This window comes from Oncorhynchus gorbuscha, linkage group LG15 (genome assembly GCF_021184085.1).
Source record: "Oncorhynchus gorbuscha isolate QuinsamMale2020 ecotype Even-year linkage group LG15, OgorEven_v1.0, whole genome shotgun sequence".
NCBI lineage: Eukaryota > Metazoa > Chordata > Actinopteri > Salmoniformes > Salmonidae > Oncorhynchus > Oncorhynchus gorbuscha.
The window spans coordinates 69006390-69021407 of record NC_060187.1 but is presented as its reverse complement, the minus strand read 5'-3'; the positions used below and the strand labels follow the sequence as shown (position 1 = coordinate 69021407).

At 41.9% G+C, this 15018-nt stretch overlaps 1 protein-coding gene across 1 annotated transcript; it reads right to left on the bottom strand.

Annotated features, from left to right (window-relative positions):
• Nucleotides 1-533: 533 nt before the first annotated feature.
• Nucleotides 534-15015, bottom strand: dcaf13 (ddb1 and cul4 associated factor 13). Its single transcript, XM_046302554.1, has 11 exons — nucleotides 14530-15015; nucleotides 14209-14408; nucleotides 13905-14012; nucleotides 13332-13421; nucleotides 12866-13021; nucleotides 11981-12058; nucleotides 10560-10642; nucleotides 9252-9416; nucleotides 8959-9094; nucleotides 2355-2518; nucleotides 534-1517 (listed from the first exon to the last, which is right to left on the bottom strand). Exons 1-11 carry the CDS (start codon nucleotides 14597-14599, stop codon nucleotides 1430-1432), a joined length of 1338 nt encoding a protein of 445 aa, XP_046158510.1. The 5' UTR covers nucleotides 14600-15015; the 3' UTR covers nucleotides 534-1429.
• Nucleotides 15016-15018: the final 3 nt, after the last annotated feature.

The following is a 15018-nucleotide window of genomic DNA, read 5'->3' as shown; positions in this document are numbered from 1 at the left end:
CTGAAGGCAACTTTGTGGCTCCTTTCTGGTGGCATACTCAGCACGTGTCACAGCCAACAAAACCTGCATCTATAGGAACCCCTATACAAGATGATCCACCTTGAGTCACAATGTTAAGAAATCACTGGTACAAAATTAATCCAAAAACATTGGTAAAAGTCAGTCTAGTTGTGTGTTTGTCGGCCCTGCAACATGGGTATATCAATTACAACACATACCTCCTTGGTTACTGGAACTCAGGCACATTAAAATGACAATTCAGAAACAATCACACTTGTTATCCTCACTTGTTCCATCCCCATATATCAGTAGACTGTTTTTAGGATTTTACTGCTACTGTATCCATTGTTATACCACCTATATTACTCATATGCCAAACAACACACAAATTATGCTAATCCGAGCCCTTGGATATTAATTGTATACTTTTTTTTTTTAATGTAAGAAACAAGCTTTGAAAAGTATCGTTGCATCGATTTGAGAATCAGTGTATTTTGCCTACCAAAAAACAGCGTTCATATCAGATCCAAAAATATCATACAGCATCTTTATTAGCGGTGTATCAATAAATACAAAAAACAGTATCAATAGAAACAACCCTAATCATCATGCAATCTTCTAGGTTACTGAATCAGTACACACACAATAGTTGAAGGTATGTGTAGGGAGGCCAAACATTTTCAAGATGGTTCCTAAAATACTCAATAAATGTTCTGGTGATATTTGACGGATGTCGTTCTTCTTGGTTTATAGAGTATTCTCATTTCGATACAATAACATCCCAAAATAATGTTCCAACAATAGCATTCATGAAATCATCATCTGGGGGTACAAAGTTTTACCATGACAGTCGGGACACTTATGTCAACAAACCTCACAATATTGACCCATAGTTGTCGTTTGTAATAAGCCTTGGAGAGGTGGAATGAGTTCTTTCAGAGTCTTCCATAGAGTTGTGTTCAGGAGGGTGCAGCCTTTTGACAGTTGCAGATTAGAATGTCATGAATATAACTGAAGGGACACATAATGTTGTGTGCAGGGCTGCAAAATTCCGGTATCTTTCCCAAATAGCCAGGTTTGTCAGAAATCCCGAACACAAGAGGCTGCTGAGGGGAGGACGGCTCATAATAATAGCCGGAACATAGCAAATGGAATGACATCAAACACATGGAAACCTTCTGCTCCCGTTATTATCGCGAGCCCATCCTCCCCAAATAAGATGCCACCAACCTCCTGTGTCCTGGAATCATGAGGGAACAAGCAGGAAATCCAGGTATCTGGAAATTCTGGAAAACCAGAGAATTTGGGGAAACGTACTGACATTTTGCAACATTAGTTGTGTATTTCTGAACATGGCCCAGGTGTGTGTAGAGAGAGAGTAATCCTTCAGTCCTCCAATGCCACACGGTCACTGGCGTCGATGTTCCTTCTATTTCACCACGGTGACCACATGTTTCTCTTTCTCCGTCACCACGGGCATGGAGCCAGGCTTGCTGTGCTTGCGTACGTTCCTCTCCCTGGGACACACAATGAGGCAACAATGAATAACTCAAACATCAGGAACCAATTCATGAGAATATTCACACACAGAGAGAGAGAGAAACGTTAGCAGAGTACACAAAGGAGTTAGCACCAAGCAGGTGGCCTGATGTCATAAAAATGTAGAATACACTAATACTAACGTCATCTGAAAAATACACAATGAGCATGTAGGTTACACTGCCTTCAGTCACAACTCCTAGGTACACATGGATGACATATTACATACGACGTGTTACTACATTTCAGGACCAAAAATCAACATGGACTAATATTTAATGAATCATCAACTGGTCATGATGGCATCACTTCCCCTTAGAGACTTTAGTGTAAATGAGCAAAAAGCCCATGATGACCAAGCCATGAGGGACCATCCTGTCCTATCAGTCCTGTTACTCATTAGGGTAAGTGTGCCTTGGTAGGGAAGTCAGACCTATTCTGGCAGCCAGCTACAGCCTTAACCACTAGATGGACACTATGAGGACCTTCTGCCATAGTTGGACAGAAGCCAGGGTAGTTCTAAGCCTACTGTGTTAAGAGATAGACAGTTTTCTTTGTGGTGAGGCCAAAGACCAGGTCAACCACCCGAAAACCTCCCCCCATCAACACAGAGATAAATACGATTCAAAACCACACTAACCTTACCAAAAACAACACAAAGAAACCAATTCTACTGATATACATACTGTAATATATAGACTTCTGTGGTTTGACTGTTACAAACAAGAGTATTGAGGATATGTTCAGGTAGAGTTGAGAACAGAAAGCCGCTGTAGGGCAGACAGTTGTGGTATGGGTAAAGAAGGAGCCCATACTTCCTGCGGCGAGCCTCCTTCATGACACGCAGCTCCTTGCTCTGGCTGTAGATGGACTTGGGCAGGTGGCGGTGGCGCGAGATGCGGCGGATCTGAGGGTGGTGCTGGAACTTCTCCTTCAGCTTCTGGCTGTAGTTCACAGCTGCCTTCTCCCTAGGAGCCAGCTAGACCACCGGGGGGGGGGGGGGGGGCAGATAGAGAAAGAGAAATAGCAGGTAAGAAGAAGAAGAGAGAAAAATAAAGGGAGAGGAAAACAGAGAGAACCAAGAGATTTCAATCTACTACTGAGGTCTACTTGGGTGCCTCATTTATCTGTATACACTAATTACCAGTCCATAATGACAGCATTTTAATGTAAAACCTGAAACCTAAATCTGAAACTTGAAATCTAAATAATATACAATATTAGTTATAAGATGGTAAAATATTCGCTATTACCCACAGTATAGGGCTGTCCCCGAAAAATTAAATATTGGATCGCTGAAGGTCTGTTCTTTCGACTAATCGTTTGACAAGTCAATTTTTGAACGTGTATTTCTCCATATATAGACACACCCTATGCATCTCAATAAAATCAACTATATATGCATTGAACTTGTCTGATGCTTTAAGCTCACTGTTTGATGAAATAAGACACAAATGACTCAAGAGGGAGTCAGAGATCAAGAAAAAAACCTGCCCCGACCATCCTCCTCCTGCTCCTCCTGGATTTTGCAGATTCTGCAGTTAAGCTTCTGTTGCCGCCAGTAATAGGCTATATAAGAAGTCGGCTAACTTCCTCATGTGGAATGGCAATTTATCTTACCATTACTACCGATCTGATCTGCGAGCCAGTTATGGTTTTCATACACCCATTTTCGTAGAACAGTTTCATTTAATTTATAATAACGTCTTTGTATCTCAAAATCATTTGTCATTTAGTTCATAAAAATGTAATCAAAATATAAATAAATTATAAACCTAAAAAGTTACTTCTATTGGCAACTATGTAGAAATAGCCAATAACAACTAAATCAGGTAGGCCTATTTCATGACGTTTCTCCAGATAAGAGCATGACATTTTTTCCTTTCACGCCGAGTGGTCATCGAAAGGCAGGGAGCTCAAAAGATTTTTCAAATACAGAGGAATTATTGTCGCTCTCAGTGGCTTTAAAAACAGACTTAGCTTGCTTGCTGTTTGAGGTAAAGAAAATATTACATAGAGAAGCTCCACAGCACATTAGCAGTGGTGCGTTAAGCCAATCAGAAGTACTATCAGAACCCCAAATGGGCACATTCATTTACATGCTTACATTTGCGAGGAGGCCACGTAGCCTACAGGCCAACTTCAATGAGTAATCAAGTGCGCGTCCTTACTCAATATTGACAGGAGCATTCCAAACAAGACAATGACTAAATTGACAAAACTCGTAAATGGAATGAAATAAACCAAAACTTGTTTCTCACAGATGTAGCATAGGTTGTGAGCACCGCAAACAACGTGTCCACTCCAACAACGATAAAACCCTGGAATAATTATACAACATCAACTATTCAGAGGAGACTGCGTGAATCAGGCCGTCATGGTCAAATTGATGCAAATAAACCACTACTAAAAGGACACCAATAAGAAGAAGAGACTTGCTTGGGCCAAGAAACACAAGCAATGGACATTAGACCAGTGGAAATTTGTCCTTTGCTCTGATGAGTCCAAATTTGAGATTTTTTGTTCCAACCGCCTTGTCTTTGTGAGACGGAGAATAGGTGAACGGGTGATCTCTGCATGTGTGGTTCCCACCGTGAAGCATGGAAGAGGTGGTGTGATGGTGCTTTGCTAGTGACACTGTCAGTGATTTATTTAGAATTCAAGGCACACTTAACCAGCATGGCTACCACAGCATTCTGCTGTCAAGGCAAATGGTGGCTACTTTGAAGAATCTGAAATATAAAATATATTTTGATTTGTTTAACACCTAAACCTACTACTCATTGGGTATTGAAAGAGTGTATAGGCCATAGAGAACTCTGCAGAGTCAGTGTTGCTCTGCTCCTTTTTCACTCTAAATGTTCAGGTTTTCATAAATAACATTTAACAGGCTGTTGGCCCGGTCTATTAACAGGCTGTTGGCCCGGTCTAAGCAAAGCAGTGTACCTCATCATCAGCAGCCATTAGCTAATCTCTAACAAATTGAATTGATTATAATTAGAATAAAAGCCTAGGAAGAGTGGCCACTTAGAGCCCCTCTGAAACCACGGCCAGAGAGATTGTATTTACTACTGCTTGACTAAAAACAAAGCACCAGTCAAAAGTTTGGACACCTACTCATTCAAGGGTTTTTCCTTAATTTTTTACTATTTTCTACATTGTAGAATAACACACATGGAATCATGTATTAAGTAGCTGTGTATCCATAGAGATAGTGAGCTCCAAAAGTATTGGGACAGTGACTAATGTGCTGTTTTGGCTCTGTACTCCAGCACAGGTATTGAAATGATACAATGACACCGGTAGCGGTGTGGTTTGGTCACGGTAGCGGTGTGGTTTGGTCACGGTAGCGGTGTGGTTTGGTCACGGTAGCTGTGTGGTTTGGTCACGGTAGCTGTGTGGTTTGGTCACGGTAGCTGTGTGGTTTGGTCACGGTAGCTGTGTGGTTTGGTCACGGTAGCTGTGTGGTTTGGTCACGGTAGCTGTGTGGTTTGGTCACGGTAGCTGTGTGGTTTGGTCACGGTAGCTGTGTGGTTTGGTCACGGTAGCTGTGTGGTTTGGTCACGGTAGCTGTGTGGTTTGGTCACGGTAGCTGTGTGGTTTGGTCACGGTAGCTGTGTGGTTTGGTCACGGTAGCTGTGTGGTTTGGTCACGGTAGCTGTGTGGTTTGGTCACGGTAGCTGTGTGGTTTGGTCACGGTAGCTGTGTGGTTTGGTCACGGTGTGGTTTGGTCACGGTAGCTGTGTGGTTTGGTCACGGTAGCTGTGTGGTTTGGTCACGGTAGCTGTGTGGTTTGGTCACGGTAGCTGTGTGGTTTGGTCACGGTAGCTGTGTGGTTTGGTCACGGTAGCTGTGTGGTTTGGTCACGGTAACATCCACATTAAAGTAGAAGTATTTAGAAACATTTTATTCTTATTTACAATAAAAGTGACTCCAATATGACATAATACCTTATTTACCATTCATTTCTATTGGGCACAAAATAAATCTGAAACACAGCCAAAACTAACAGCAAAAGCATCCAACAAGTTTGTCAAGTCACAAGTTTGAAGTAGTCATTGTGCGCTAGGAATATGGGACCAGATACGAAATGTTTCACTACTTTAATACACAAGTGAATTTGTACCAATACCTTCGGTTCCTGTAAAATGGGGAGACGATGTACAAAAAGTGCTGTCATTTCTAAACGGTTCACCCAATATGGATTGAAAAGCGCTTGCGTACAAAGCCAAAACAAAATGTGTCACTGCCCAATACTTTTGGAGCTCACTGTATGTATAGGATATATAGGTCATACTTCTCATGAGTGTCATGAGAATGTGTGATACGGACGGTAATTTTGGTGTGAATTTACAATATGGCAAAGGCAATATGGCAATATGGTCATTGTTACAAATAACATGAAAAATAGGATCACGGGACAAAAACTAAATGACCTTTCACCTTCCACCTGTATAGTTCACACAATGAGGTCAAATGTCAGTTCATAGAAAGGCATCAAAAGTCAAAAACCAGAGAGAGAGAGAGACACTGCTATTGCAACAAACACAGGCTGAAGACTTCCACTCTTCCTGAGATCTGACAGTCAGCCTTGATTCAGCATTTCTTTTTAATTAAAGAACCTTCCAGTCCAATTTGATTGTTAATGCTTCATTATTTCCAGAGTGGCCGATCTCTAAGTGATTGGGCCTATTCAAACTGCTGATAGCAGCTGGGCTCGTCTGATCTCTTTAAGTGATTGGGCCTATTCAAACTGCTGATAGCAGCTGGGCTCGTCCGATCTCTTTAAGTGATTGGGCCTATTCAAACTGCTGATAGCAGCTGGGCTCGTCCGATCTCTTTAAGTGATTGGGCCTATTCAAACTGCTGATAGCAGCTGGGCTCGTCCGATCTCTTTAAGTGATTGGGCCTATTCAAACTGCTGATAGCAGCTGGGCTCGTCCGATCTCTTTAAGTGATTGGGCCTATTCAAACTGCTGATAGCAGCTGGGCTCGTCTGATCTCTTTAAGTGATTGGGCCTATTCAAACTGCTGATAGCAGCTGGGCTCGTCTGATCTCTTTAAGTGATTGGGCCTATTCAAACTGCTGATAGCAGCTGGGCTCGTCCGATCTGTTTAAGTGCAAAGCTACAGAATAAATATCCTCTTATACACTTACAGTAAAACAAGTGCCAAAAGTTGCCCAATTCTCCTGTGTTAAGCTGCATTAAGGAAATAAGGAAGAGTGAAGTAGAAGGGGGGTGGATATTGGAGATGGCACCGAAAAACGTCCATTCATCTCCCTTGCAATTCATCCTTGTAGGCTAAATGCTGGTTTTGGCATCAGATGAGAAAGGAGTTAGTCTAGACTATGTGTAAGAATCTGTTTAAGGTACACTAAACAGAACCTTATATTTCAGGTAATGTGTAAATAATGTCTTGAACATACGGAGAGTTAGAGGTTGAAGAAAACATAACATATATAATGTCAAAGTGGGCAGAATGTAATTACAATGTTTTGGGATGAGCGATGCTATCGTTAGCCTGCTGTAACACCTCTAAGTAATACAAGTCTATCAAAGTTGCAGTGCCTATTTTCCATAAATACATTTACAGTGAACTATCCCTTTAAAATCCACTCTATAATGCCACATTGCCCACACTGACTGACTGGTCAGAAATTGTCTATTGGTAATCAAGAGTTCCAAATAGCTCCAGTCTGTCACTAACCCTGCTCTGCTGTCCCTATTGGTCCATTGTACTTATTGAAAGTGATTCTGTTCCAAGTCAGCATCCATCAGAGCCCTTGGCAGTGCCACTGCTGTTGCTGCTGGCAGCCTTGCCTCCCTATCTTTCACCATGCTGAGCGTACCATGGTGGGCATCTGGCCATGGCAGGTTGCGGAATCCAGCAAACTCACAAAACAGAAGGTCAAAATCACAGCTCCAACAAATGCATCAGAATATTAGCAAATACAGTTGAAGTTAGAAGTTTACATACACCTTCGCCAAAAACATTTCAACTCAGTTTTTCCACAAGCCCTGACATTCAATCCTAGTAAAAATCCCCTGTCTTAGATCAGTTAGGATCACCACTTTATTTTAAGAATGTGAAATGTCAGATTAATAGCAGAGAGGATTATTTATTTCATCACATTCCCAGTGGATTCAGACCATTATATACTCTCACCATTATATACACTCAATTAGTATTTGGTAGCATTGCCGTTAAAATTGTTTAACTTGGGTCAAACGTTCCGGGTAGCTTTCTACAAGCTTCCCACAATAAGTAGGGTGAATCCACATAATTTCCTACCTCATGATGCCATCTATTTTGTGAAGTGCATCAATCCCCCCTGCAACAAAGCACCCCCACCCACAACATGATGCTGCCACCCTGTGCTTCACGGTTGGGATGGTGTTCTTCGGCTTGCAATCTCCCCCCCTTTTTCCTCCAAACATAACAATGTCATTATTACCAAACAGTTCTATTTTTGTTTCATCAGACCAGAGGACATTTCTCCAAAAAGTACAATCTTTGTCCACAAGTGCACTTGCAAAACGTAGTCTGGCTTTTTGATGGTGGGTTTTGAAGCAGTGGCTTCTTTCTTGCTGAGCGGCATTTCAGGTTATGTCGATATAGGACTCGTTTTAATGTGGATATAGATACTTTTATACCTGTTTCCTCCAGCATCTTCACAAGGTCCTTTGCTGTTGTTCTGGGATTGATTTGCACTTTTGCACCAAAGTACGTTCATCTCTTGGAGACAGAACACTTCTCCTTCCTGAGCGGTATGGCGGCTGCGTGGTCCCATGGTGTTTATACTTGCGTACTATTGTTTGTACAAATGAACGTGGTACCTTCAGGCGTTTGGATATTTCTTACAAGGATGAACCAGACTTGTGGAGGTCTACAATTTTTCTTCTGGGGTCTTGCTGATTTCTTTTGATTTCCCCATGATGTCAAGCGAAGAGGCACTAAGTTTGAAGGTAGGCCTTGAAATACATCCACAGGTACACCTCCAATTGACTCAAATTATGTCAATTAGCCTATCAGAAGCTTCTAAAGCCATGACATCATCTTCTGGAATTTTACAAGCTGTTTAAAGGCACAGTCAACTTAGTGTATGTACATTTCTGACCCACTGGAATTGTGATACAGTGAATTAATCTGTCTGTAAACAATTGCTGGAAAAATGACTTGTGTCATGCATAAAGCAGATGTCCTAACCGACTTGCCAAAACTATAGTTTGTTAACAAGAAAAATTGAAAAATGAGTTTTAATGACTCCAACCTAAGGCCTACTGGTTAATGGTAAGCATTCAACATTGTTTTGGGATCCAGCTTTCTTTCATGACATTACTTTTGATACACGACACCTGCAGGTTACAGGATGTGCGTACACTACTTCTAAAGGAGAGGAAGAGGACTGTGTCTCACCAATCCTAACTTCTCAGCAGCGTTGGCCTTCCACAGTCTGATGTTCATCTCATCTGAAGCACTCAGGATGTACTTGTTGTCTGACGACCACTTTATGGAGATGACGTGCTGCATGCGCTTGGTGTGGTACACCTCCCTGTGAAGTCACACACACAACCACACACACTGAACACAATGTTGCTGTCGCACAGTGTCATCTCTAAACAGGTCGACACCCGTAGAAAAATAAATAGATCAACGCTGATAATAAACACACAATCTGCTGGAGTGTCTGAACCCCTGGCACCACTAACCTGCTGTGGCCACTGTCTTTGGGGAAGATGCGGATGGTCTTGTCAAAGCTGGCCGAGACAAACTCCTTACCAGTTGGAGAATAGTCTACATCCAGCACGGCTGAGACATGGTCCATGTGGACGGTGAAAGGCGTGTCCAGGTACCTCATGTCATATGTGTACAGACTGAAGGGGGAGGAGACGCATGCGGTTGGTTAATAAATACAAAGATGAGATGTTAACGCACGCCACCATGCTTCTCTCATGCAAGGTGCAAGGTCAGTAAATAAAAACACCAGATGTTAACACACGCCACCATGCTTCTCTCATGCAAGGTGCAAGGTCAGTAAATAAAAACACCAGATGTTAACACACGCCACCATGCTTCTCTCATGCAAGGTGCAAGGTCAGTAAATAAAAACACCAGATGTTAACACACGCCACCATGCTTCTCTCATGCAAGGTGCAAGGTCAGTAAATAAAAACACCAGATGTTAACACACGCCACCATGCTTCTCTCATGCAAGGTGCAAGGTCAGTAAATAAAAACACCAGATGTTAACGCACGCCACCATGCTTCTCTCATGCAAGGTGCAAGGTCAGTAAATAAAAACACCAGATGTTAACACACGCCACCATGCTTCTCTCATGCAAGGTGCAAGGTCAGTAAATAAAAACACCAGATGTTAACACACGCCACCATGCTTCTCTCATGCAAGGTGCAAGGTCAGTAAATAAAAACACCAGATGTTAACACACGCCACCATGCTTCTCTCATGCAAGGTGCAAGGTCAGTAAATAAAAACACCAGATGTTAACACACACCACCATGCTTCTCTCATGCAAGGTGCAAGGTCAGTAAATAAAAACACCAGATGTTAACACACGCCACCATGCTTCTCTCATGCAAGGTGCAAGGTCAGTAAATAAAAACACCAGATGTTAACACACGCCACCATGCTTCTCTCATGCAAGGTGCAAGGTCAGTAAATAAAAACACCAGATGTTAACACACGCCACCATGCTTCTCTCATGCAAGGTGCAAGGTCAGTAAATAAAAACACCAGATGTTAACACACGCCACCATGCTTCTCTCATGCAAGGTGCAAGGTCAGTAAACAAAAACACCAGATCGATGGACATGCTGTTATTGTAAAATAAGTGTAAATGTACATTAGAAATAATTACTATATCACTCCCCAAGCAATTGCACGAACAAAAACATTATTAGCATTGGAAGTACACAAACTTCTCTCCAGGAATGAATGAGGCCTATGTGATGTAGGGAACATGTTGTAAACTCAACACATGTTGAATTGCATCACTCACTTGTAATCTTCATTAGAGCAGGTAAAGTTATAAGCTTCCATGGGATTCCAGCACAAAGTATTGCTCCTCATATTCATGATTACCTATATAGGAAATCACACATTCATACTTCAATACACTAAGCATTAGACACATTCCAGTAATGAGAGGACAGTATGGAATGGGAAATTAGTTTAGTAGAGGGCAAAGTCATGGGCAGTAGGGCTGGACAAAAAAAAAATAGAATTGAAATTTTTATACCAAATATTGAGATTGCGATTTTACATCAAATCGCTTGGTTAAACTGTTGGAATCATAGAAATAGAATGATCTGATCATTTAAATGTTATGGTTGGAATAGAGTGGTTACTTGGAATGCAGTTTTGTTTGGCATGACAACGAGGATAAGGTAAGGAAGGAGATGGTTGTGACAGAGTAAGAACCAAAGTGTTGGTCAGCGTTTCCCATGTTTCCCCATGGCCAGCAGCCTACCATCCTGCATCCCACTGCTGCCTTGCCTCTGACCTGACTCTCTGTGGTCACTAAAGATTCAATGGCACTTATCGTAAGAGTAGGGGTGTTAACCCCGGTGTCCTGGCTAAATTCCCAATCTGGCTACCTAATTGTCTCCTTCCTCACCCCTGTAACTATTCCCCAGGTCGTTACTGTAAATGAGAATGTGTTCTCAGTCAATTTATCTGGTTAAATAAATAAAACGGGACCCTAATTGGGTTTAAATAGATACATTTAGACAAAGATTTTTCAATATTATTTGTCTTTTCCTCTCTGATTAAGAACAGGCTGTTTCAAACAATGATGATATACTCCACCATTGGTACCGTCCAATATTAGAGCAAAAGTTTGCTAGCAAGATTTGCACTCAGTGGAATTAGCTAGGAAGCGATTAGCCTTGCTAACAAATTCTAGGCACACTTTCAGCTAACTAGTGTTTTGCAGAAAGCAAGTTACACAAACGAATAGTATAATAAAGAAAACGTGAATTTATATTAAGAAGCAAAGTGGAAAGCTGTGTCGTTCTTGTTAGAAAAAAAAATTGGTTGACTGCGTGCTGTTTGGTCAATGCATGCAGTGAATCTGGAGCACGAGGAACTGCCTGCTTGAGTGACAGGGGCCGGGGCTTTGTGTGCGAGATTGGGAAGCGGCCAAAAGAGGAGAGAAGGCGAACTCTTCAACTAAAGTAATATAACAAAACATTTTAAAAAACGGGCATTACAGAAGGATGGCTAAGTGGCATTTCAAAATATCTCAGCCTCTTGCGATATAGATATTGCGCATGTCAATATTTCAATTTAGATTAAAATTTGATTAATCGTGCAGTTCTAATGGGCAGCATCCCAAATGGCACCCTATGAGCCCTCGACAAATGATAGTGCACTAAATAGGGTGTAATTTGGGATGCACCCAAGCACATAGAAATGTACCTTTTTAAGAGGTGTAGCTTCCCTCATGTCATACAGCACAATACTTCTGTCAGAGGCACAACTTGCTAGAAGTTCAGGCTGAGGAGAAAAGCGGAAAGGTCAAGAATTATTATTATTTTTAAATCCACTAACATTCAATTCTGTGTTTTATACAACCTTTGACCTACATAGTCCTGATATGGGTATTACCTCCATTATTCTAGTGCATGGAGGCTATAGCCAAAGATATTTTTAACCAACACAAGACAGTTCATCTGTGCGTTTACAGTTTTAGCAAACAAAGCATAGTGGGCAAAACAAGCAAGGAGGTAGGCAAAGCCAAGCACGAGCTAGCAAGATCCTATTGGCGCGTTGTAGCTAGTATTTGCATATTTCCATTAGGGAACGCTTCCTCTGTGAAGTGCGTGTGTGCACAAACTCAATTTGACCTTGCACTCCTTCTAAACAACACATTTAGTTGGCAAAGTGTCAAGTCTATAAATATTAGTGCACTGTGTTCGTAACAGATTCTAGTTTTGGGAACAGAAACATTTGTTTCAACAATGAGAAAATTTGCTAACTGTTGGCAGTTTCATCCTCTCCCACTACCCGCGACTGGTGTTCCTCTCACTACTATAGATTTGATGGTGATAAAACATTCTAAAAGGATACTTCAGCTTTATAGCCCCTGTGACGTGTCTGGGTTACGCCTTATGTCTGTGCTATAGCAATGTCAGGGACCGTATTCACCAAGAGTCTCAGAGCAGAAGGGCTAATCTAGGACCAGCTTTGCCTTTTAGATTATAATTTACAAAATGATATGGACATGGAGGACCTGATCCATGATCAGGAATCATACGCTGAGACACTTTATGCTACAATCCACACAGAGAGAGGGTTGATTACCTCTACAGGGTTGAAGCGGACGCAGCTGAAACTGTCCACGCCCCAGGAGAAGGAGCGGATGGGGCTGCTGCGCTGCTCATCCCAGATGTCCACCTGCTGGCCACATGTCACAAACACACCCTCCTTCTGGTGGTGGTCGATGCTGGTGAACACAGACTGGAAGGAACAAACATTGTTCTCAGTAACATTTATAAAATGAATCCTCAATCATCATCATCATCACTGACGAGGGGGAATACATTACAACAACCATCACCATCACCCTGACAGTAGAGAATATCTCCAAACCCATCATTCTTATCATCATCATAGGCTTAAAGCCACAATCTTTAATGATGGTCCACTCAATGGTATGCACATTTTACAGTGTTGCTTCATGAGATCAGACAGGTTAGGTCAGAGACACACTCTCAGAGATATTAATTGGAAATAATAATGACAGAGACAGACAACTCCTCCTCCATACCTTCCCAAGAATAGTATTGAGAGGTTCCTCTTCCTCTCCGTAGCCAGGAGTCTCCATCTTCCACTGTTTGATAGTCTTGTCATCACCAACCTGTTATTCAGAAATACAAGCATATTTACTTTGACAGAGGTTTGAGGTTGATTTATAATGAAGATGTGTCATAAGATTGCAATTCAGCAGAGGGCAACCATTCTGTGCGATAAAAATCAGGGGTGTATTAATTCTGTGTGTTGTAAGACATTTTGCAATGGAAACAGTTTACTCCAAATGGAAAACATTTTGCAACAAAAACAAGAGTTTATATTAGAGCAATTCAAATAGGCCCCTCCCAGTTTCATTCCATACTTCCATTTAGCACCTAGAGTAAACGGTAAACAGTTTCCATTGCAACAGATCAAACGTTTTGCAACGGAATCCAACTAATGAATACACCCCTAGTCTCGTTAGTATTCACTAGACAGAAAATGAAAGCAAATGGGCCAGAATGGGGAGGTACTATGTGAACTTGTTCATTGCACAACATTTAGTGTGCCCTAATGAATACAACCCTGGATAGTGGAACAGATACTGTACCGTAAAGAAGGAGGTGCCACAGAAGCGGACGACCATCCCCCTGACAAAGCCTTCATGGGCCTGGAGTGTACGAACACACTCACGTTTGGTTAGATTCCACACCTTCAGCTGAGAAACAAATCAGTTAGTCTTACAGTATAAACAGGTCATTTAGATGCATCATCTCAATGCACAGGCTTGTCATCATATATGTTTCACCATTCCACAGTTAGACATGTAGCCTATAATTATTGGATTTGTAATCAACTCATATTTATCCAGGCTAACCATTGCTAACTCAACGTACAGTTAGTTAGTTAACTACCTCTCCATCGCAGGAGCCGGACAGCATTGTGGAGAGGCTCTTGGGGTGCTTGGCCATGCAGTTCACCCCATCCCTGTGGCCGTCCAGAGAAGCCAGGAACGGCTTGGCGAACACGCGCTCCAGCTTGGTGGCATTCAGTGCACGGGTGTATTCTCTTGGCACCTCGAACGGATGGAGGGACGGGTCGTAATTTCGTGGTACTGTAGGTTACATATACTGTTACAATAAATTGTTTTGGCCGTGCTGATTGGGCTAGCTATAGCTCTCTACACTGTGTGAAGTTAGCTAATGTGCACTAGCTGGCTAACTATCTGCACTTACCACGCTGGATATCCAACTTCGTCTCACGGACATAGTCGTCCGGATTCCTGGAGAGGACTTTAACTTTCATTGCGTGAATGTGTATAAAGCTCTATACTTCTTCCCACCAAAATGTAACACAGTAAAATGATTCGTACGGCATGTGTTTACGTGTGTGACCTCACCTACCGGATGTTGAGGGCAATATCCGCTCTTATTTCAGGGAAGTGTGTTTGTAGCTTGCGTTTACAGCGACCACAGATAGAACATTGAGTTACAACATTTTTTTGGCGACACCTTGTGGACTGATTGTTTCTGTACTCTGGGCTTCAGAGATCTCAATAGATTAGATTTATTGTGGGACATTAAAACGTATTTTTATGTTTATTGCATTACAGTAAAATACGCTGAAGGAGAACATTGCATTCATTTACGTTTGATATATTTAATAGCATATCGATAGCACCAATTTGAAGCTTCCAAAATTAGACGGAAATGACATCACCACAC